General features: G+C 44.0%; 1 protein-coding gene across 1 annotated transcript in view; it reads right to left on the bottom strand.

The window, feature by feature from the left end:
* Positions 1 to 25,089, bottom strand: part of LOC115475687 (protein MTSS 2-like) — a 293,373-nt gene that overhangs the window by 86,899 nt on the left and 181,385 nt on the right. Inside the window, exon 6 of the mRNA XM_030211609.1 lies at positions 23,055 to 23,129. Within this exon, the coding sequence (XP_030067469.1) occupies positions 23,055 to 23,129 (75 nt within the window). The remainder of the gene's footprint in view (positions 1 to 23,054; positions 23,130 to 25,089) is intronic.

Below are 25,089 nucleotides of genomic sequence, written 5' to 3' on the forward strand. Positions count from 1 at the left end.
AGAAATGCATTAGAAATGCTGCCCACAGTCTACATGCTGTAGTTATTAAAGATCAATGACCCTGATTCTGGAAATACTACACTGGCTTTCTTTTGAGTTCTGCTTACAATCTTGAAGGATATTTGTAAACTAAACAAATAATCTAACATCCATATAACTTCTTGAACTTTCATAAGCTTGCAAGGCTCATTTATTTCCTGCTAGTAGAGTGTGTGGTTCGGGTTATGAGCTGGGAACGAGTTTTCTCTAGGAGTGGGAGAGGTAATATGCCAGGGAAGGAGGGCTATTCTACTATGTAGAGGAAATGTGGCTGCAGAGCTTTCACCCATGGAGGGGCCCAAGCCCCTTTGTCTTGCTCCATCTTAGGCACCAGTAGGGATAGGGAAGCATCAGCAGGCATGAGACACAGTTAACTAATCACCTATTGAGGTGTACTTAATTGTCTAACGATTGATGTTTATTCATGATTTGTTGAATCACCAAATCCTGGGAATCCCCATATCTAAGTGATTTACAAAATTCCACAAATATGCTTTTCAAGAATTTCAAGGTAGAGCAGGTTTGTGAAAAGTTTTACAGAAGTTTATAGATGGCAATTTAGCTTCCTAACTGTGGCTTTGGTATTTTCGGATTGTATTTATATTTAATGATTTTTTTTCTTTGTTGTTTTCTCTTACAATTAATTGTACCAAGACTGATAAAAGAAAGAATAAGAATAACTGAAGATTCAGAAGGCCCCTGATTATGCTTATCCATTTTCTAAACACAGTTGTAATAATTCATAACGTGAAAAGGAACAGATATCTATAAGAGAATTAGTGCATTTCAGTGCAAAAGGAATATCTAATAAAATGAGTGAGGACAAAAACAAATATAGCCAGGCATCAAGATCCTAAAAACAGACAGCAAAGGATAAACTGAGATCAAGTAGGGTTTATATTACAGTATGAATGGAAAATATGTAAAACAAATGGGCCTTTTCCTGCAGTTATATTAACTGTTTCAATTTTTCCCAACCAATGTACTAAGGGAAAAAAAAAAAAAAAGAAGATCCAGAGTTCGAAGCACTTTTAATGTGGTCAAATAAAAAAATAAAAAAAACCACCAACCTGTTCTACGGTGCTGCTAATTTGTGTATATTTCTGATACTCTATCATGTTAATTCTATTATTCTGGGTTATGGTTCAAACTTTATAAACTACCCTTCCTGACATAACAGAACTGTGTACAATAAAGTATTCAAGAGAATGAATAGAAATAGGAATGCCACTATAATAGTAAAAGACAAGTAAAAAGAATAGACTATGCTAGTCTACTCTAGGCTCCACCCCGTATCAGCTGTCATTCTACTATAAACCTTCTGAAATTAACGTCTTCAAGGCTGATCAAAATTTCATCAGTGATGGCTCAGTTCAGATTCTCCTGGGTAAAGCGTTACATATTAGAGGGACTATACCAAAAAAAGACTGCGCCATAGCATGTTGATTCTAGGAGGTATAAATAGTTGGCCATCCTAGGTAATGGTAAAATTATGTCTTACCTGATAATTTTATTTCCTTTAACGCAGCAGATGAATCCAGGAACTAGTGGGTTAAGTCCGCCTACCAGTAGGTGGAGATAGAGATAAACAAACTAAAGGCAGTGATGCCAAACGGCCAAGCTCCTTCCTCAGTTAGTATGTCATTCCTAAGCACTTGCCAAGGCCAAAAATATGAAACCAATAACAACCAGAAACCATCCTCACCATGAAAAACAGAGAACCAAATAAGAACTTCGAAATAACTGCAACTTGATCCAGAAATCGGAATCCTTTCCATGTTCCCATATCTGTCTGAACTCTGCAAAAGAGAACCCAGAAGGAAAAAATAGCCACACTGCGTGGAAAATGAAAAAAATGTCGGTTGAACTAGGGAGGGATCCTGGATTCATCTGCTGCATTAAAGGAAAGAATATTATCATGTAAGACATAATTTTACCTTCCTTGTCACTTGCAGTAGATGGGATGTACCAAAGCATTCCTCAAGTAGGGTGGGAAGCCGATGCTCCCCGCGCTAACACTCCCGCCCCAAAACTCGCATCCTACTACTACTACTTAGCATTTCTATAGCGCTGCCAGGGTTACGCAGCGCTGTACAAGTTTAAACATGGGGAAGGACAGTCCCTGCTCAAGAGAGCTTACAATCTAAAGGTAACAAACTATGTAGTAAGTGTAGGTATCATGAATGGGGAAGGTGGTTAGGCGCCAAAAGCAAGGGAGAAGAGATGGGCTTTGAGTAAGGACTTGAAAATGGTCAGGGAGGGCGCATGGCGTATGGGCTCGGGAAGTCTGTTCCAGGCATAAGGTGATGCGAGGCAGAAGGGGCGGAGTCTGGAGTTAGCGGTGGTGGAGAAGGGTACAGATAGGAGTGATTTGTTCTGAGAGCGGAGGTTACGGGTGGGAACATACGGGGAGAGGAGGGTAGAGAGGTAATGGGGGCTGCAGATTGAGTGCACTTGAAGGTCAATAGGAGAAGCTTGAACTGTATATGGTAGTGGATCGGGAGCCAGTGAAGCGACTTGAGGAGAGGGGCGATATGAGAGTATCGGTTCACGCGGTAGAAAAGACGTGCGGCGGAATTTTGGACAGATTGAAGGGGGGATAGGTGGCTAAGCGGGAGACCAGCGAGAAGAAGGTTGCAATAGTCAAGACGAGAGGTAATGAGCGAGTGGACGAGTGTTCGGGTGGTCTGTTCAGAGAGGAATGGGCGAATTTTGCTAATATTATAGAGGAAGAAGCGACAGGTCTTAGCTGTCTGCTGGATATGGACAGAGAAGGAGAGGGAGGAATCAAAATGACTCCGAGATTGCGGGCTGAAGAGACGGGGAGGATGAGGGCGTTGTCAACAGAGACGGAAAGTGGGGGAAGAGGAGAAGAGGGTTTGGGTGGAAAGACAAGGAGCTCAGTCTTTGCCATGTTCAGTTTCAGATGCCGGTTGGACATCCAGGCAGCGATGTCTGAAAGGCAGGCCGAAACTTTGGCCTGGGTTTCGTCTGTGATGTCGGGAGTGGAGAGATAAAGCTGGGTGTCATCAGCAGATAGGTCTAGCCTGTAATGCTTCACAAAAGTATGACGGGACGCCAAGTAGCCGCCCGACAAATCTCTTCCAGTGATAAGGCCGACGCCTCTGCCCAAGAAGCTGCCTGTGCCCAAGCAGAATGCGCCTTCAGGGCCACTGGAGATGCTCGCCCTTGTAGCAGATACGCCGCTCCAATGGCTTCCCTAATCCAGCGAGCAATGGAAGGCTTAGAAGCTGCCTCACCTCTTTTCAATCCCGACAAGAGCACAAAGAGATGATCCGAACGTCGAAACTCATTAGAGACCTGCAAGTACTGAAACAAGGCTCTCCTCTCTTCGAAAAGACGGAAGATAAACCGCCTGATTGACATGGAAAGCTGAAACCACTTTAGGTAGAAATGACGGCACAGTCCGAATAGACATCCCTGCTTCCGAAAACTGCAAAAAAGGATCTCGAAGACAAAGCCTGAATTTCAGAAATCCTCCTAGCCGAAGCAATGGCCACCAAAAACATTGTCTTAAGTGTTAGATCCTTCTCAGAAACCTTATTCAATGGCTCAAATGGTGGGGCCTGGAGGGCTCGCAGTACCACATTCAAATGCCACGCTGGGCACGGCTGCCACAGAGGAGGCCGAAGTCGAAGAGCCCTGCATAGGAAATGGACCACAGCAGAGTGAGCTGCTAAAGTGGAACCGTCCACTTTGCCCCTAAAACAAGCTAGCGCAGCCACCTGCACTCGAAGGGAATTATATGCCAATCCCTTTTGAAGACCATCCTGAAGGAACTTCAGAATAACCGGAATATCCGCCCGAAAAGGCAATTCAGCACGCAAAGCACAACTCGCCGAGAAAGCTTTCCACATTCGCGTATACACTGTTGAAGTAGACTGCTTCCGTGCCCCCAAAAGAGTGGCAATGACTGGTCCTGAAAATCCCTTCTTCGTCAGCTGCCGCCTCTCAATAGCCAGGCCGTAAGACCAAAGCGGGAGGGATTTTCCATCTGAACTGGCCCTAGCGTTGGAAGCAAAAATACATAGTAAAAATTTTTTTAGATACATTAAAAGCAGGAAACCGGCCAAAGAGTCGGTTGGGCCGCTGGACGAAAATGGTGTTAAAGGGGCGATCAAGGAGGACAAAGCCGTAGCGGAGAAATTAAATGAATTCTTTGCTTCGGTCTTCACCGAGGAGGATTTGGGGGGGACACCGGTGCCGGAAAGAATATTTGAAGCGGGGGAGTCAGAGAAACTAAACAAATTCTCTGTAACCTTGGAGGATGTAATGGGTCAGTTCAGCAAGCTGAAGAGTAGTAAATCACCGGGACCTGATGGTATTCATCCCAGAGTATTAATAGAACTAAAAAATGAACTTGCGGAGCTACTGTTAGAAATATGCAATCTGTCCCTAAAATCGAGTGTAATACCGGAAGACTGGAGGGTAGCCAATGTTACTCCGATTTTTAAGAAGGGTTCCAGAGGAGATCCGGGAAATTATAGACCGGTGAGTCTGACATCGGTGCCGGGCAAGATGGTGGAGGCTATTATTAAGAATAAAATTGCAGAGCATATACAAAAACATGGACTGATGAGACAAAGTCAGCACGGATTTAGTGAAGGGAAGTCTTGCCTCACCAATCTAATGCATTTTTTTGAGGGGGTAAGCAAACATGTGGACAATGGGGAGCCAGTTGATATTGTATATCTGGATTTTCAGAAGGCGTTTGACAAAGTGCCGCACGAAAGACTCCTGAAGAAATTGCAGAGTCATGGAATCGGAGGTAGGGTACTATTATGGATTAAGAACTGGTTGAAAGATAGGAAGCAGAGAGTAGGATTGCGTGGCCAGTATTCTCAGTGGAGGAGGGTAGTTAGTGGGGTCCCGCAGGGGTCTGTGCTGGGTCCGTTGCTTTTTAATGTATTTATAAATGACCTAGAGATGGGAATAACTAGTGAGGTAATTAAATTCGCCGATGACACAAAATTATTCAGGGTCGTCAAGTCGCAGGAGGAATGTGAACGATTACAGGAGGACCTTGCGAGACTGGGAGAATGGGCGTGCAAGTGGCAGATGAAGTTCAATGTTGACAAGTGCAAAGTGATGCATGTGGGTAAGAGGAACCCGAATTATAGCTACGTCTTGCAAGGTTCCACGTTAGGAGTTACGGATCAAGAAAGGGATCTGGGTGTCGTCGTCGATGATACGCTGAAACCTTCTGCTCAGTGTGCTGCTGCGGCTAGGAAAGCGAATAGAATGTTGGGTGTTATTAGGAAGGGTATGGAGTCCAGGTGTGCGGATGTTATAATGCCGTTGTATCGCTCCATGGTGCGACCGCACCTGGAGTATTGTGTTCAATACTGGTCTCCGTATCTCAAAAAAGATATAGTAGAATTGGAAAAGGTACAGCGAAGGGCGACGAAAATGATAGTGGGGATGGGACGACTTTCCTATGAAGAGAGGCTGAGAAGGCTAGGGCTTTTCAGCTTGGAGAAGAGACGGCTGAGGGGAGATATGATAGAAGTGTATAAAATAATGAGTGGAATGGATCGGGTGGATGTGAAGCGACTGTTCACGCTATCCAAAATACTAGGACTAGAGGGCATGAGTTGAAGCTACAGTGTGGTAAATTTAAAACGAATCGGAGAAAATTTTTCTTCACCCAACGTGTAATTAGACTCTGGAATTCGTTGCCGGAGAACGTGGTACGGGCGGTTAGCTTGACGGAGTTTAAAAAGGGGTTAGATAGATTCCTAAAGGACAAGTCCATAGACCGCTATTAAATGGACTTAGAAAAATTCCGCATTTTTAGGTATAACTTGTCTGGAATGTTTTTACGTTTAGGGAGCGTGCCAGGTGCCCTTGACCTGGATTGGCCACTGTCGGTGACAGGATGCTGGGCTAGATGGACCTTTGGTCTTTCCCAGTATGGCACTACTTATGTACTTATGTACTTGTTGCAGCAGATCGGGAGTCACCGGAAGTCGCAATGGTGGCTCTGAGAGTGTTCGAATGAGATCCGCATACCACGGCCGTCGGGGCCAGTCTGGGGCCACTAGAACAACCGGCCCCCGATGCCGTCCTATGCGGCAGAGAACTCTCCCTATCGGGGGCCACGGAGGAAAAACATACAGTAGCTGTTGTTCCAGCCATGGCTGGAGAAGAGCGTCCAATCCTGCGGATGCTGGCTGCCGTTTGAGGCTGAAGAACTGGGGAATTTTGGCATTGCAAGCCATGGCCATGAGATCCACTACTAGTCTTCCCCAACGTTGACAGATCAGCCGAAAAGCAGAGTCCGACAGCGTCCATTCCGCTGCATCCAAAAGAGTCCGGCTGAGAAAATCCGCTTGAACATTGTCTTGACCCGCAATGTGCGCTGCCGACAGACTCTGGAACATGCGCTTCCACCCATACTAAAAGATGAGACGCTTCCACTGACAAAGTAAGACTGCGAGTGCCCCCCTGCCGACTGATGTAGGCCACCGTCGTGGTGTTGTCCGAGAATACACGAACCGCCTGCCCCTGCAGGTCCTAAAAACTCTGCAGCGCATTCACGACTGCTCGCAACTCCAGACGATTTATTGGCCAAGTTGCTTCGAGAGGGGTCCACGATCCCTGGGCTACTCGATGAAGACAATGGGCTCCCCAGCTCGCAAGGCTGGCATCCGTCACAACTACCACCCAATTGGGAGACGCCAGAGAAACACCCTTCTGCAAACTGGCTGACCGGATCCAACACGCGAGAGTGTCCCTGGCCCAGCTCGACCAAGGAAGGCATCATTGATAATCCAGCGACGTCGGCAACCATCTGCTCAAAAGGAAATTCTGAAGAGGCCGCATGTGAGCCCTTGCCCAAGGAATGACCTCCAAGGTTGCCATCATGGAACTGAGGAGATGAACATAGTCCCACACTCGGGAAGCACAACAACTCAATAAGGTCCGTACCTGAGAAAGCAATTTGATCCTTCGCCCCTCGGGGAGAAACACCTTCCCCCGCTTCGTATCGAAATGCACTCCAAGATACTCCAGACTGAGTATTGGGAGTATTGACCACCCAACCTAAGGATTGCAACACTGCAATCACTCGGTCAGTGACCACTCGACTCTCCTCTGCTGTTGTTGCCCGAATCAGCCAGTCGTCGAGATATGGATGCACTCGAATCCCCTCCTTCCACAGGAACGCCGCCACCACCACCACCATGACCGTGGAAAAAAGTGCATGGGCCAGTGGCCATTCCGAAAGGAATGGCCCGAAACTGGAAGTGCTGACCCAGCACCGCAAATCTGAGAAATCTCTGATGGGGCTGCCAAATGGGAATGTGCAGGTAAGCTTCCCTCAAATCGAGAGCCGTCAAAAACTCGCCTGGTTGAACAGCAGCAATGACTGCCCTTAATGTCTCCAAGCAGAAGTGACAAACCCACAAAAGCTGGTTTACTTTTCTGAGATCAAGAATAGGCCGAAAAGCCCCTCCCTTCTTTGGAACCACAAAGAAGACGGAGTACTGACCTGTGCGCCTTTCGAGAGGAGGAACAGGCACGTTAGCCCCTATCCTTAGCAGGTCTCGTAAACACTGCAGAGTCGCTGTCCTCTTGGCCCGCCATACACAGCGGGACTCCGGAAAAAAGTCTGTGACGGGAGAGAAGAATTCTAGCTTGTAACCTTCTTGCACCACATCGAGAAGTAATTCTGGCCCACTCTGGAAGAAACAGAGGAAGCCAACCACCGATCTGCTCTCCTCCCGAGTGGACCTGCGCCCCACATTGGGAGGCCCGAGAAGGAGCCCCCTGACGAGAGGGGGGGTCCAGCCGGATGCGTCTCATTGTGAAAGGAAGAGCGCTGCCCAAAACGAGGACACTGGAAGGTTGCGTTGGATCACCCCGGGCGATACTGGCGCGTCTCTTTGAAACGTGACCTCGAGGCTCCTTTCTAGGTCTTCCCCAAAAAGCAATTTCCCTCAGAAATGCAATTTAATGAGCCGCTGTTTAGAGGCCATATCTGCAGCCCAATGACGGAGCCACAGAAGACGCCGAGAGGAAACGGTCAAGGTCATGAGTTTGGCCGAAGCATGGACCAAATCATACAAGGCATCCGCCAAGTATGCCAGCCCAATATCCATCAACGACATCTGAGGAGTTCCTGGCATATCAGACCTCCGAAATCGAATCATGACAGAATGTAGTCAACTGAGACAAGCTCTAGTCGCATAAGAACTACAAACAGAAGCTTGAAGTGTCAAAACGGCCACCTCAAAGGCACGATTTAAACACCATTTTCCACTGGAAGAGTAGTCTTCTTAGTGACCACCTAGGTAGAACAAACTGAAAACCGGATACAGCCTGGCCATAGCCTGACTACTTTCAGCCCCCCCATCTGGATCCGCCCACTGGGCCGAAATCAACTCTTCAATAGCTTCATGTACCAGAAAGGCCTTAGAAGGTCGTCTGGTACTAGCCATCTTGGGGTTAACCGCCTGAGAAGCCGGAACCTCAGGGTCCTCTATATTCAGGGCTTCCAGCGCCTGAGAGATAAAAGAGGATAAATCGTTGGTGAGGCCCCACCTAGAATATTGTGTTCAGTTTTGGAGGTCGTATCTTGCTAAGAATGTAAAAAGAATTGAAGCGGTGCAAAGAAAAGCTACGAGAATGGTATGGGATTTGTGTTACAAGACGTATGAGGAGAGACTTGCTGACCTGAACATGTATACTCTGGAAGAAAGGAGAAACAGGGGTGATATGATACAGACGTTCAATGTTAAAGGAAATCAGGGACGCAAACAAACTGGGCAACACAATAATAATGGGGGATTTCAATTACCCGCATATAGACTGGGTTAATGTAACATCTGTACACGCAAGGGACATAAGATTTCTTGATGAAATCAAGGACAGCTTCATGGAACAGCTAATTCAGGAGCCGACAAGAGAAGGAAAAATACTAGACTTAGTCCTTAGTGGTGCTCATGATCTAGTGCAGGGGGTAACGATACGAGGGCCCGCTTGATAACAGTGATCATAATATGATCGGTTTTGATATTGGCATTGAAGGAAGTGAAACTAGGAATCAAGCACGCTAGCGTTTAACTATAGAAAAGGTGATTACGACAAAATGAGAAAAATGGTGAAAAAAAAGACTGAAAGGAGCAGCTCGCAGAGTAAAAAACTTGCATCAGGCGTGGATGCTGTTTAAAAACACCATCCTGGAGGTTCAGGACAAATATATTCCACGTATTAGAAAAAAAGGGAAAAAAGACTAAACGTCAGCCGGCGTGGCTAAACAGTAAGATAAAGGAAATCATTAGAGCCAAAAAACAATCCTTCAGAAAGTGGAGAAGAGAACCAACTGAAAGTAACAGGATAGATCATAAGGAATGCCAAGCCAAATGCAAAGCGGAGATAAGGAGGGCAAAAAAGGACTTTGAGAAGAAATTAGCGTTGGAAGCAAAATACATAGTAAAAATTTTTTTAGATACATTAAAAGCAGGAAACCGGCCAAAGAGTCGGTTGGGCCGCTGGACGAAAATGGTGCTAAAGGGGCGATCAAGGAGGACAAAGCCGTAGCGGAGAAATTAAATGAATTCTTTGCTTCGGTCTTCACCGAGGAGGATTTGGGGGGGGACACCGGTGCCGGAAAGAATATTTGAAGCGGGGGAGTCGGAGAAACTAAACAAATTCTCTGTAACCTTGGAGGATGTAATGGGTCAGGTCAGCAAGCTGAAGAGTAGTAAATCACCGGGACCTGATGGTATTCATCCCAGAGTATTAATAGAACTAAAAAATGAACTTGCAGAGCTACTGTTAGAAATATGCAATCTGTCCCTAAAATCGAGTGTAATACCGGAAGACTGGAGGGTAGCCAATGTTACTCCGATTTTTAAGAAGGGTTCCAGAGGAGATCCGGGAAATTATAGACCGGTGAGTCTGACGTCGGTGCCGGGCAAGATGGTGGAGGCTATTATTAAGAATAAAATTGCAGAGCATATACAAAAACATGGACTGATGAGACAAAGTCAGCACGGATTTAGTGAAGGGAAGTCTTGCCTCACCAATCTAATGCATTTTTTTGAGGGGGTAAGCAAATATGTGGACAATGGGGAGCCGGTTGATATTGTATATCTGGATTTTCAGAAGGCGTTTGACAAAGTGCCGCACGAAAGACTCCTGAAGAAATTGCTGAGTCATGGAATTGGAGGTAGGGTACTATTATGGATTAAGAACTGGTTGAAAAGATAGAAGCAGAGAGTAGGATTGCGTGGCCAGTATTCTCAGTGGAGGAGGGTAGTTAGTGGGGTCCCGCAGGGGTCTGTGCTGGGTCCGTTGCTTTTTAATGTATTTATAAATGACCTAGAGATGGGAATAACTAGTGAGGTAATTAAATTCGCCGATGACACAAATTATTCAGGGTCGTCAAGTCGCAGGAGGAATGTGAACGATTACAGGAGGACTTGCGAGACTGGGAGAATGGGCGTGCAAGTGGCAGATGAAGTTCAATGTTGACAAGTGCAAAGTGATGCATGTGGGTAAGAGGAACCCGAATTATAGCTACGTCTTGCAAGGTTCCACGTTAGGAGTTACGGATCAAGAAAGGGATCTGGGTGTCGTCGTCGATGATACGCTGAAACCTTCTGCTCAGTGTGCTGCTGCGGCTAGGAAAGCGAATAGAATGTTGGGTGTTATTAGGAAGGGTATGGAGTCCAGGTGTGCGGATGTTATAATGCGTTGTATCGCTCCAGGTGCGACCGCACCTGGAGTATTGTGTTCAGTACTGGTCTCCGTATCTCAAAAAAGATATAGTAGAATTGGAAAAGGTACAGCGAAGGGCGACGAAAATGATAGTGGGGATGGGACGACTTTCCTATGAAGAGAGGCTGAGAAGGCTAGGGCTTTTCAGCTTGGAGAAGAGACGGCTGAGGGGAGATATGATAGAAGTGTATAAAATAATGAGTGGAATGGATCGGGTGGATGTGGAGCGACTGTTCACGCTATCCAAAAATACTAGGACTAGAGGGCATGAGTTGAAGCTACAGTGTGGTAAATTTAAAACGAATCGGAGACAATTTTTCTTCACCCAACGTGTAATTAGACTCTGGAATTCGTTGTCGGAGAACGTGGTATGGGCGGTTAGCTTGACGGAGTTTAAAAAGGGGTTAGATAGATTCCTAAAGGACAAGTCCATAGACCGCTATTAAATGGACTTGGAAAAAATTCCGCATTTTTAGGTATAACTTGTCTGGAATGTTTTACGTTTAGGGAGCGTGCCAGGGTGCCCTTGACCTGGATTGGCCACTGTCGGTGACAGGATGCGGGCTAGATGGACCTTTGGTCTTTCCCAGTATGGCACTACTTATGTACTTAAATATTTGAAAGGTATTAATCCGCAAACGAACCTTTTCCGGAAATGCGAAGGCGGTAGAACGAGAGGACATGAAATGAGATTGAAGGGGAGCAGACTCAAGAAAAATGTCAGGAAGTATTTTTTCACGGAGAGAGTAGTGGATGCTTGGAATGCCCTCCCGCGGGAGGTGGTGAAGATGAAAACAGTAACGGAATTCAAACATGCGTGGGATAAGCATAAAGGAATCCTGTGCAGAAGGAATGGATCCTCAGGAGCTTAGTCGAGATCGGGTGGCAGAGCCAGTGGTTGGAGGCAGGGCTGGTGGTTGGGAGATGGGGATAGTGCTGGGCAGACTTATATGGTTTGTGCCAGAGCTGGTGGTGGGAGGCGGGACTGGTGGTTGGGAGGCGGGGATAGTGCTGGGCACTTATACGGTCTGTACCAGAGCCGGTGGTTGGGAGGCGGGGCTGGTGGTTGGGAGGCGGGGATAGTGCTGGGCAGACTTATACGGTCTATGCCCTGAAGAGCACAGGTACAAATCAAAGTAGGGTATACACAAAAAAGTAGCACATATGAGTTATCTTGTTGGGCAGACTGGATGGACCGTGCAGGTCTTTTTCTGCCGTCATCTACTATGTTACTATGTATGCTGTCAAGAGGACACCACCAGTCCGCCACCCCCGGCTCAAACTGGCCACCAGCCCAGGAGCACCCTCAGAGGCCTTGGGCCCAGGAGCTGAAGAAAAAGCCGTCCACCACCTGCTGAGATAGAGACAGACTAACTGAGGAAGGAGCAAGCCGTCTGAACATCACTGCCTTTAGTTTGTTTATCTTTATCTCCACCTGCTGGTAGGCGGACTTAACCCACTAGTTCCTGGATTCATCTGCTGCAAGGACAAGAAGTGGAAAATGTTACGAGGGATACTAAATATATAGGGTGCCAGTATATAAGGCTTCTATACTAGGTTTCAATTTGCCATTTTCAAGTTTACCTCATTGATGATATTTATGTTTATATTTGGTCATTTTACTATTGTTATACTGTTAACAAAATTATAAGTCTTATGTCAACTGTACCTGTATCTTGGGTGAATTTCTTAATTGGAGGCAGTTAATAAATCCAATAAATAAATCCTCTCTCCTACCCACCCTAATAAATTGAAAGATTGGGGCTCTTTCCACCCCACCCTCAATTCCTTCCCAAACTGAACCAGTAAAAGCATATAAAATTACAATCTCTCATCTTGGTGTCTAATGTTGCTCTGATGTGATATTTTCAGACCAATGGCTACTACCAGGCTAGGAGGAGGTAAGTCTACAGCCTGTTTCCACTTTAGCTTCAGGAAAATTTCTAGGGACTTATAGTTGAGACAGAACAGTTGTTGGTTCCCTCACCAAACATTTACTGCTGGCTGGGAAAGAGGGAGGGAGAAAAGATTACAGGGGCTCCTGACCTACTGCTGAATTGTTCCCCTAGAATACCAGGGAGGTTTTTTTTTTTGGGCGGGGGGGTCTTAAGAGGGCAGGGAGTCTACTAGACCATCAGGGCTTTTTTATAACATGGTGGGGGAGGACGGGAATCGGGAGGGAGGGAGCCATGGCATGTGGTTTTTTGTTTTTTTTTGGGGGGGGGGGGGGGGGTCCCCCTTTATATCAACTTTCCTCTCAGTGCCTGAGCCAATCACCACACAGGCACTGACAGAAGAGTTAACATTCAGCGCTAAGCTGAATATTACTACTGTGGTTTTAATGCTGCATTAATTTCCATGCTCATTAGTTTTTTATAGACCTCTAGCATATCTCCCTTCAGCTATCTCTTCTCCAAGCTAAAGAGCCCTAGTCTTTTGTTTTTACCCTTTCCTCATAAGGAAGTCATTCCATCCCCTTTACCACAGTGACTAGTTCCCTGACCAAGTTAAAGGAGTCTAGCACTGAAAACAAGTGCTAGAAGCCAGATTTTCACCCTTTTTAGAATTTGAACACAAGTTTACTACTACTACTATTCAGCATTTCTATAGTGCTACAAGGTGTACGCAGCGCTGCACAAACATAGAAGAAAGACAGTCCCTGCTCAAAGAGCTTACAATCTAATAGACAAAAAAAAAATAAAGTAAGCAAATCAAATCAATTAATGTGAACGGGAAGGAAGAGAGGAGGGTAGGTGGAGGCGAGTGGTTACAAGTGGTTACGAGTCAAAAGCAATCTTAAAGAGGTGGGCTTTCAGTCTAGATTTAAAGGTGGCCAAGGATGGGGCAAGACGTAGGGGCTCAGGAAGTTTATTCCAGGCGTAGGGTGCAGCGAGACAGAAGGCGCGAAGTCTGGAGTTGGCAGTAGTGGAGAAGGGAACAGATAAGAAGGATTATCCATGGAGCGGAGTGCACGGGAAGGGGTGTAGGGAAGGACGAGTGTGGAGAGATACTTGGGAGCAGCAGAGTGAGTACATTTATAGGTTAGTAGAAGAAGTTTGAACAGGATGCGAAAACGGATAGGGAGCCAGTGAAGGGTCTTGAGGAGAGTGGTAGTATGAGTAAAGCGAACCTGGCGGAAGATGAGACGGGCAGCAGAGTTTTGAACTGACTGGAGAGGGGAGAGGTGACTAAGTGGGAGGCCAGCAAGAAGCAGATTGCAGTAGTCTAAACGAGAGGTGACAAGGGTGTGGATGAGGGTGGGAAGGTGTAGTATTACACTGCAGTAAAATATGGCATTTTACCATAGCTTAATTACTGTGAGAGTCACTAGCCTACACTAACGCAGTACCACAGCTTAGTGACTCCTGTGGTAAAGAAATAACTCAACTTGTGAAAAGCCTTTCAAACTATGTTATTCTGCTCCCAGGGGTTGTTTTTTAAAGGAGCTGGCAATGGCAGTCTAGGGATCCCTCCTATCCCACATATACTCTGAAGCCTTCAGAGTCCCCATCCCCAAAGACACAGTGTAGAAGGGTTCAAGCCAACCCTCGCTGTCTACCTAAGATTCCCTACAGGACACCTAGGCCTCCCATTAACTTACTTCAGGGTCAGTGATTACAGGGCAGGAGCGACCCCCCCCCCCCCCCCCCAGTCACTTCTGCCTCTACCAGCATTGGGTTTCTAAATGATGCCTGCGACCCCTGGACCATCAACGTTTATTTCAGGTAAGCTAAGGCGGACCTCAAACCTTTCTACATTAATGTCTTCAGGGGGCTCTTTGCTGCCAAAGTTGTAGAGGGAGGCCGATCCCTGGACTGCATATCAATTTTACAGCCCTTTAAGAGAGGCTCCCTGGCATGATTGGCCCAATGTCCCAAGCAGGAAAACAATGACAGCTTTCAACTGTCATTATTTTAATAACTATCCCTTAGTAATACTTGTGGGTAAATGTAACTACTGAGGCAAGTTCACTTTCAAAGAATGTCCAGCTCAGTCTTTATTTAGCCAACAAATCTCTTAAAATCAACTCAACCTTTATAAGATTTGTATTCTCATTTATCTTTTCTTTACACCTATGTTGTAAGCCACAATCCTGAAGGTAACAGCAGTCAGAATTTGATTTATTAAAAGAGCATAAGTTATTCATTTCCCTTTAACTTCATAAAGCCACAAGTGAATTATTCTCTACTAAGTAAAACAGGAGCTGGCCTGCTGATTCAATGAAAATATACAGGTGGAGGTGGCCCTACCATTAGGCCACCTGAGGCAGGGACCTCAGGCAGCACTCTTCTCAGCAGCACTTCTTACTTCCCCCAACTCCTTTCCATTCTCATTTTTTCAAAGGCGACAGCAGCGATTCCCAGAGGCTGCCCTGCCCACATCCAAGGAAACAAGAAGATACGTCAGAGGTGGGTCGCAGTACAGAAAAGGGGTCAGGACTGGCGGAACGCCAGTCTCTGGGAATTGCTGCTGCTGCCTTTGGAATAATGAGAAAGAAAAGGTAAACTGGTGGAAGGGGACTGAGGAAGGAAGGGGTAGATGGCAGTGGTGGGGGGAGGATGGGCGACAGCGGCTCATTCCTCACATTCAGGGGGCAGTTGTGGGGTAGCAGCAGCAGCTTATTCCTCGTCTCAGGGGGGCGGGGGTGGCGTTTCATTCCTCACCTCAGGCGGCAGATTGTCTTGGGCCGCCCCTGGGTGAAGGGATGAGAGCCTCAGTCCCACAACAATGACATCTAGTGGTCAGATTCCTGGACTTAGTGTATAGCCTCCCACTGATGCCTGTCACTGTAACAACTAGAATAAGTGAAAAGGGAAGCGATATGAAATGGGGTGGGGGGGAGCTTATAGTGCCAGCCCTAAGATCCAGTTCAGATTAACTTGGAAGATAAAGGAGCACAAGGAACTGCTAAGCCAAAGAAATAAAAACTATTTAAGAAACTTCTATTGAAAATTAAGCATGTCTCACACACACTAAAAAAAAAATTAAAACGAATCTGAGAAAATTTTTCGTCACTCAATGTGTAAGTAAACTCTGGAATTCGTTGCTAGAGAATGTGGTAAAGGTGGTTAGCTTAGCAGAGTTTAAAAAAGGTTTGGACGGCTTCCTAAAGAAAAAGTCCATAGACCGTTATTAAATGGACTTGGGGAAAATCCACTATTTCTGGGATAAGCAGTATAAAATGTTTTCTACATTTTTGGGATCTTGCCAGGTATTTGTGACCTGGATTGGCCACTGTTGGAAACAGGATGCTGGGCTCGATGGACCTTTGGACTTTCCCAGTATGGCAATACTTATGTACTTATATATAAAAATGCCACTAAATAAAGTAGCATGCCTATGGGCATCTCTGCGTTTACCACAGTGAGCTAAAAGCACTACCGCAGCTTAGTAAAAGACCCCCCTCAGTGAATAAGAGTGCACGAGGATGCTCATTAAGGAGCTCTTCATTGAAGTCTTCATTTTATCTTTCAAGAAAGCTGTTTAGGATTCATTTCTCCATTTGCCAGACATTTGCATGGATAATTCAGCTGTATTTTATACTGGCACATAGTTGTGGAATTTTTTGTTTTAACTTGTATTACCTGTGCAATATTAGAAAAGCAATGTATTTTTTGAGCTAAAAACTAGAAAGAAGCTAGAAACATTTTATCAGCAGAGGAGGGAATATGAACCTTAGTTTCTAAATCAATTGGTTTTCGTTTCACAGCTTTTTCTAAATGTTCAATCTTTTTTATGTTTCAACGTTTTTTTTTATTGATTCTGCATCAGGTTAACATCTGACATATTCCATGTACTTTTCACTATAAATCCAAAACCGGAACATTGTAAATAATCAGAAAATGTAACATCCAAATAATTCTTTTCAACATTTCCTCCCTTCCTCCCCTTCCCCCCCACCCCCCCCAATACCAATTCCCCCTTCCTTCTCGCCCCCTCCCCTTTTGTCTGAATTCTCCAACCCTCTACTTTCTTCCTTCTCTCTAGCTATTCGCCTAAACTTGTACTCTGATAGTCCAGGCGTGTTCTCCCCCTCCCCCAACTAGGCTTATGGGTTAAGCTATTTAGGCACACAAAGGCCTATTTTCTTATCTCTAGGGCTTGATGGTACTCCTATTAAGGAGCTGTCTGCGTCCTCTGGGGCTCAACACTTTCAAATAGGGATCCCAAATCTGTACATATCGTGTGTGTCTTTTCGGGGAGCCTCGTGCTTCCCTCGTTTCCCAAGTTGCTAGCAGGTGCACCTGGTTCCTCCAATGCCAATATGCTGGTGCTTCCGGTACCGTCCAGTACTGTAATATGGTCTTCCAAGCTACCAAGCTCAGTTTTCGGCATAAAATACGTGCACCTGCAGAGTGTATCCTAAAGGCCCTCTGTGTGTCTAGAACAAAATGATCCCAGGTTCCTATCACTGGCTTCCCTAATAATTGGACCATATATTTCCTAACTCTCTCCCAGAAAGCCCTCACCTGTGGGCATGCCCAGAATGCATGAAAAAGTGTATGTGGTGCTTGATTACATTTTATGCAACCAGCTCCTTGTGAAGGGACTACATGGGATCTCTGCTGTCCCGACATATACAGTGGGGGAAATAAGTATTTGATCCCTTGCTGATTTTGTAAGTGTGCCCACTGACAAAGACATGAGCAGCCCATAATTGAAGGGTAGGTTATTGGTAACAGTGAGAGATAGCACATCACAAATTAAATCCGGAAAATCACATTGTGGAAAGTATATGAATTTATTTGCATTCTGCAGAGGGAAATAAGTATTTAATCCCTCTGGCAAACAAGACCTAATACTTGGTGGCAAAACCCTTGTTGGCAAGCACAGCGGTCAGACGTCTTCTGTAGTTGATGATGAGGTTTGCACACATGTCAGGAGGAATTTTGGTCCACTCCTCTTTGCAGATCATCTCTAAATCATTAAGAGTTCTGGGCTGTCGCTTGGCAACTCGCAGCTTCAGCTCCCTCCATAAGTTTTCAATGGGATTAAGGTCTGGTGACTGGCTAGGCCACTCCATGACCCTAATGTGCTTCTTCCTGAGCCACTCCTTTGTTGCCTTGGCTGTATGTTTTTGGGTCATTGTCGTGCTGGAAGACCCAGCCACGACCCCATTTTTAAGGCCCTGGCGGAGGGAAGGAGGTTGTCACTCAGAATTGTACGGTACATGGCCCCATCCATTCTCCCATTGATGCGGTGAAGTAGTCCTGTGCCCTTAGCAGAGAAACAACCCCCAAAACATAACATTTCCACCTCCATGCTTGACAGTGGGGACGGTGTTCTTTGGGTCATAGGCAGCATTTCTCTTCCTCCAAACACGGCGAGTTGAGTTCATGCCAAAGAGCTCAATTTTTGTCTCATCTGACCACAGCACCTTCTCCCAATCACTCTCGGCATCATCCAGGTGTTCACTGGCAAACTTCAGACGGGCCGTCACATGTGCCTTCCGGAGCAGGGGGACCTTGCGGGCACTGCAGGATTGCAATCCGTTATGTCGTAATGTGTTACCAATGGTTTTCGTGGTGACAGTGGTCCCAGCTGCCTTGAGATCATTGACAAGTTCCCCCCTTGTAGTTGTAGGCTGATTTCTAACCTTCCTCATGATCAAGGATACCCCACGAGGTGAGATTTTGCGTGGAGCCCCAGATCTTTGTCGATTGACAGTCATTTTGTACTTCTTCCATTTTCTTACTATGGCACCAACAGTTGTCTCCTTCTCGCCCAGCGTCTTACTGATGGTTTTGTAGCCCATTCCAGCCTTGTGCAGGTGTATGATCTTGTCCCTGACATCCTTAGACAGCTCCTTGCTCTTGGCCATTTTGTAGAGGTTAGAGTCTGACTGATTCACTGAGTCTGTGGACAGGTGTCTTTCATACAGGTGACCATTGCCGACAGCTGTCTGTCATGCAGGTAACGAGTTGATTTGGAGCATCTACCTGGTCTGTAGGGGCCAGATCTCTTACTGGTTGGTGGGGGATCAAATACTTATTTCCCTCTGCAGAATGCAAATAAATTCATATACTTTCCACAATGTGATTTTCCGGATTTAATTTGTGATGTGCTATCTCTCACTGTTACCAATAACCTACCCTTCAATTATGGGCTGCTCATGTCTTTGTCAGTGGGCACACTTACAAAATCAGCAAGGGATCAAATACTTATTTCCCCCACTGTAAGCCCGCATAATTACTCTATATCCACATTCTCTCAATCGTTCATCCAAACTCAAGGTAGGGATATTTTTCAACGTGAGTCCGACCTCCCATCCCCCCAGGGACCTTCCTGACTCTTGTTCCCAACTAGATTTAATAGTTGCATAACTCTTTGAGGGTCCTCATTTAGCCAGTGATTTGTGGAGTGCTGACACTGACAGCCCTGCCCTGTTACTTCCATTTCCTGGAAAAGAAATCCCTCACTCTCTGCCCCAGACAGGTTCTCAGTTTAGATTGATCCATTGCAGCCATATAATGTTTAATTTGAACATATGCAAATCAGTTCCCCCAAGACAATCCTATCCATGTTTGCAGTTCTCCAAAACTTATTAACTCTCCGTCCTTCCCCATTAAATGCTCTAATCTCTTGATTCCAGTCCTCTCCCAATTTACAAATACTGGGTTCTCACTGTCTAAATGTTCAATCTTGTGATGAATAAGATCTTCCCACCCCTAGTGCACTATCATATCCATATTTATTTTTGTAGCACCGGGGTGTACCCAGTGGTAATTGGGCAGCACAATAGGTGACGGTAAGGGCTGCTCCCCCCCCCCCCCCCCGAAATGGCCGCGCAGAAAGTACTTTACTTGACGCACAGCAATTTCCTGCAGGAAAGAAAGTCTTCCCTTTTACCCACTGCAGTAAAAGGGGGGCCTTGACATGTGTGACAAACACGCACCGATGCCAGTGTAGGCCCCCTTTTGCCCACTTGGTAAAGGGGGCCTGAGCTCTTTTCTCGGTCTCTAGCATACCTGCTATCACAGTTCCAAGGAGCACTAGATTAGACTAGTTAAGGCTGTCTGGTGGAGGCCTGAAGACCCTCAGGGAGCCTGGAATTGCCATGCTACACCACCAGGCAAGGGATGCCTTGGCAAAGATGTCAGAAACCCACATTTGAGAAAAACTGCTCTACGGTTTATGCGCCAAGGCTAATGGATACCTCACCTACCAAGAAGGAGCTAATAATGGTTTGGCTCCTGCCTGAAGAGCTCCCAAAACTGCAGTCAACAGAATCAGGAAAAAAAATGTGTCTACTCGCAAGGAGAAAACTTTGAAGAACACCACAAAGATTATCCACTCCTACTTACATTCCCAAATACCCAACAATAAGTTACCTACTGTCCCCTAGTTCAAAATCAGCTAACAACACTACATAATCAGTAGCCTTATTTGTAGATGTCGACATGTTACCGCTGAACTTGGAGCAAATAAGTAATCAACAGAAAACATTAATGCCTTGAAAGAGGCCTATGTGAAGAAGCTGGGCAGTGACTGAAAAGAATGCACACAGATGTATTTCCTATGGGCACCTACAGCCTAGAGTTGCTAATCCACAGCTGTTCAATAGCTGTCCTTTCACAAACTTAAAATAATAAAAATAAAATCTTCCTAAGAGAGTCTGTGTTCTAAAGCACCTAATACAAATTCAGAATTACACAAGATATTGCACAATGGCTTACATCCACTAAAAGCAATCAAATCTCCAGACTTCAAACATGGTTCAGTTTGGTAGAGACCAATGACCTGGGAAAAAAAAAACATGATGCCAATTTGTCCCATAACATTACTTCTGGAACAAACATTTGGTTTGTTAACTAAAACTTCTATTTGTCACTCATAAAAGAAAGCTTAAACCACCAGTATCAAAAAACAACTATAAAGAGTGAATATTTTCAACAAAAAGTACTGTCATGCAACATTAACAGTAATTGTCAGGTGAACAACTTGCATAATATGCTCTTCTTAGTCTGGTCTATCCCATTCACTATCTCAGCATTCCTTATGTGGTAATACTGTTAAAACAAAACGAAAGCATGTCTGAACAAATAAGCCAGAGGACACACTTGTAGCTAAAAACTAGTTGCATCTAGTTCAGCATTTTTGCTGACAAATACAATTCTCTCAAACAAATTTAGTATCGTAACTGCAGACTGACAAACACTTGTGATCAGAACATAAAGCGGGGAATTACATAATCATCCAGACTGTCTCAGTTTTACAAACAAGTAAAAGCATACTATGTATCTCCTTAGGTCAATGATGATCTTTTACAAATGAAACGTAAATGCAGGAGACAGGAGAGAATTTGGGTTAAGGACAAATCCACTGAACAATGGATCACTTGGAAAAAATTCTGAAAATCTACAAAAGGTATGATCTCCAAAGCAAAAATCTCCTACTATTCCAAATTCATTAGTGATACAGTAGTCAACCGAAAGAAACTTTACTCATTAGTTAAAAGTTTATTGGACATTCAACTAATAACCAATTCAACTGATCCCACACCTACTGCCGACCACTTGGCTACTTATTTTAAACAGAAAATAGCTAAAATCAAACTACAACTTAACAATACCCTTTCATCAATAGACTATTTCCTCTATGTACATGATCCTTTACTGCCTCATTCTCAAGCAGATAGAATCTGGTCTGTTTTTCATCCCATCACTACTAGTCAGGTCAATCACGCATTACGCAAATACCCAAAATTCACAATGTCTGCATGATACATGCCCTACTTATCTCCTCAAGTCAGATCCTAATTTATTCTTACATCGATATTGTCTCGTTTCTTTCCTTCTGACAATAGCAATATTATTATTGACTCCTATACCTAAAAATACCCAAACTTAAGCTTTAGTTTAGTTTCCAACTGTAGACCAGCTGCCTCAATTCCTCTTCTTGTTAAAGTAATGGTAGGACTTGTCATGCGCCAGTTTATGGAGTATCTCCAGCTTCATGTCATTTTGCATAGTTCACAATCTGGATTTAGGCCCTCTTACAGTACAGAAACTGTGTTTACCACCCTCTTAGTTAACTTTAGGAGAGAATTAAGTTTTGGCAACAAAATAGTGATACTTCAATTTTATCTATCCAGTGCCTTTGATAGTGTTAATCATAATATTCTTGTTTTTATAGATCCCTTCTCATGTTGTCCACTCCTGGAGAATGCATATTTGTAGCTAATATGCAATAGCTACAAAAAAGTTAATGTGCATCAGGTGTGAAACGTCTACAGCAACTTGGGGTATTCCCAGCATTTTTGGGAGGGCTGCCATGCAGTCAATACATAGCAAAATTCACCATGGTCCCTTAATGGCACAATATTACCAAATACAGCTTAGTTACATAGTTACTTTTCTTGAGGTGTAAACTATACTATGCAGTCTACTGTGTTAGTGGTTAACGCATAGAGTTAGATTCTATATATGGCATCTGAAAAATCTGTGCCGAAAAAAAGTAAGCCTAGGCACATTCTATAAAGTACACCTAAATTTAGACGTACTTTATAGAATAAGCCTAAATTTCCATGCAGATTATAGAATACACCGAGTGCCTGTCTGTGCGACTAAATTTAGTCACGAGCAGTCACATCTTGGTGCAAATCTCAACGCCTAAATTAGGCACGGACCAGGTGTATTCTATAACAATGCACAAATTTGAGAAAACGACCACGACCTGCCCATTCCTTGCCAATGGCCATACCCCCTTTTCAACTATGCAACTTAGAATTTACAAGAGTCATGTTGCAGAATATACTTAGACAGTTGTGCGAGTAAATCCTAATTAACGCCAACAAGCATTACTGACACTGGCAATTATTGGCACTGATTAGCTTAAGTTGTGTGTGCAAATCTGCAATATGACCAGATTTGCGCTATATAGAATCCAGGGCATGACTTCTACATTACCCGTAAGGTAATATAGAGGTCATTCCAAATGCCAAAATGGCTTTTACTGCATTAGCTCTTAACGTGACAATTAGTGCACACTAACAGTTAACATGCTGTACTCTTATTGCAGCACTGCATCATTTGCTCATTCATTCCTTTGTTAAACAGCTAATCACAACCTAGTAAATAGGTTCCCCCCTCCAACACATGCAATTACATTGTGTTTGAAAATCCAATTAAGCACACCACAGAAAAGGTACCTTATTGATATGTCTTATTTGCAAGCCTGGCATGTCAAAACCACATACTAAAAAATTCCTATATAGCAAACAACCTCCAATAGCACAATAACTTATAGAAGAATCAATTTGTTCTTACCTTTCTTTACTTTCTTTTGTAGTTTCAGGGTATCTGAGGATTTCTTCTTTAACTCAGCACGAGCCTTCTTATATTCTGCAATTTAAAAAATAGTTAAACTGAGCATGTCAGCATATTACATCTCGTCTGTTTCTCCTGCCATCTGCCCTACTTGTGGCTCGTTTACATTCTTGATTGAGCAGCTCTTGTAATAAATTTAAGTGAAATGGCTCCAACAGTGCTCATGGTGTGACACACTTGGTTAGACTGAGGAACCTAGGAAGATCAGACACCCACGGAGTCTTCCATAATCTAAGAGAACACCAGTACACTAGAAATAAATATGTAAAACAGTGCTGCAAGACTCAATTACTTAACTGAACAACCCAAGTGATGTAGTTAAAGCCACAATGTGTGCACCTTAGATTGATGAACGATCAGGGGGTATCAGCAAGAATGCACCAGAATCTAGAATGGAAGACCATGACTGTCAAACAGCAAAAAGAGGCAATAATCCACAACTAAGCATAGCGATAAAAAAGCAGACCAGCAGTTCTAAAGCACTATATTGTTTATAGGTCATACAATATGTCCACGTTTCACCCACAGGCTAATCAGGAGTAAAAATTGGTATATAAACATTTGAATTAAACTCAAAAATCACAAATAGTAAAGATAAAATCAAGTTAATACAGATTAATAAAACCAATAATACACAAATAGTAAAATATACAATACTAACATGCACAATCTTAACCAAAAATGACAACTGAAATGTATATAAAAGGTGTCTGCCACATGTATAATTCTTTAACTAGTATATAAACACTCCTAAATAAATGTCGATGAAGAAACACTGATGAAACAAAGTGAACACGATAGTGACTTACAAGATGTTGAGCCAAAGTGACAGAGAACATCCTGATATCTTAATCCAAAAAGTATATTTGCCACATTCAAAGTCATACAAATGAATATAAACAGATACCTAATTGTGACAAACATATTGTGACATCTGCATGAGCTTCGTACATCTTGTAATGCTATAGAAATGATAAGTAGTAGTAGTAGTAGTAGTAGCAAAACCGACACATCCACTGGGGATTAAAATACCCCTCTTCCCAAACAGTTACATTCAATCCAAACAGCCTGAAAAAAGAAAGAAAACTTATAGCAAAACTACTATAAGAAACAGAACTTTTACATAAGTAATCTCTGGACCTAACTCCAAATAAAATAAGATAGAAAGTGTATACTCACAAAACAGCATGTCACAACTCAGAATAACAGTATTCTCACCAGTGCAACCACCAGTTTACTCCAGTGCAACCACTGAATCTACCATTTTGTCTTTACAGCTAGCTTTTATTCTCCCCCACACAGGTCAGAGGTCAAACCTCACACATTGTTTTAAAATTTAAAAACGTACAATCCCATTTAAAAATCTAAATTTTCTTCTCTCTCAAGTGGGTACCATCACCATAACTTATTTTACATGTTCCAAAATATGCTTCTGTACAAATGCCAAGAATCATTTAAAAATTGATTCCACAAAAATGTTCCTTAAAAAAGGGTGGAAATCAATAGATCTCAATGTGCCTCCTGGAATCACTAATTTTCTAATCAAAACACTACAAAATAAAACACTTTTAAAAAAATCACAATTTTAATTTCAAAAACCTATGCATTCCAGCGACCATCTTGTTTTTGCAATCATGTTGAAATCAACTAGAAGTACTGTAATCAAATGTGTATGTTTAAAAAAAATAAAATAAAGAAAAAACTGCTAAGAAATCTCAAATACAGGTATACAGGCTGATGGATGATAGCCAGGATGACTAGATGTATTTCATAAATACAAAAGTCAATTTATATAAACCATATCCTATATAATAATTTGCACCTCCAACGTTCCATCGCTGTCTGGCTACCTGGGTTCGAAACATCTCATGACGTCAGCCAGCCTCCAGCGTTCCATTCCCCTCACTGCCCCGCCCTCGCATCAAAACGTAATGACGTCAGAGGGCAGAACAGTGAGAGGGAAGGGAACGCGGGA

This window comes from Microcaecilia unicolor, chromosome 8, assembly GCF_901765095.1.
Source record: "Microcaecilia unicolor chromosome 8, aMicUni1.1, whole genome shotgun sequence".
NCBI classification, from domain to species: domain Eukaryota; kingdom Metazoa; phylum Chordata; class Amphibia; order Gymnophiona; family Siphonopidae; genus Microcaecilia; species Microcaecilia unicolor.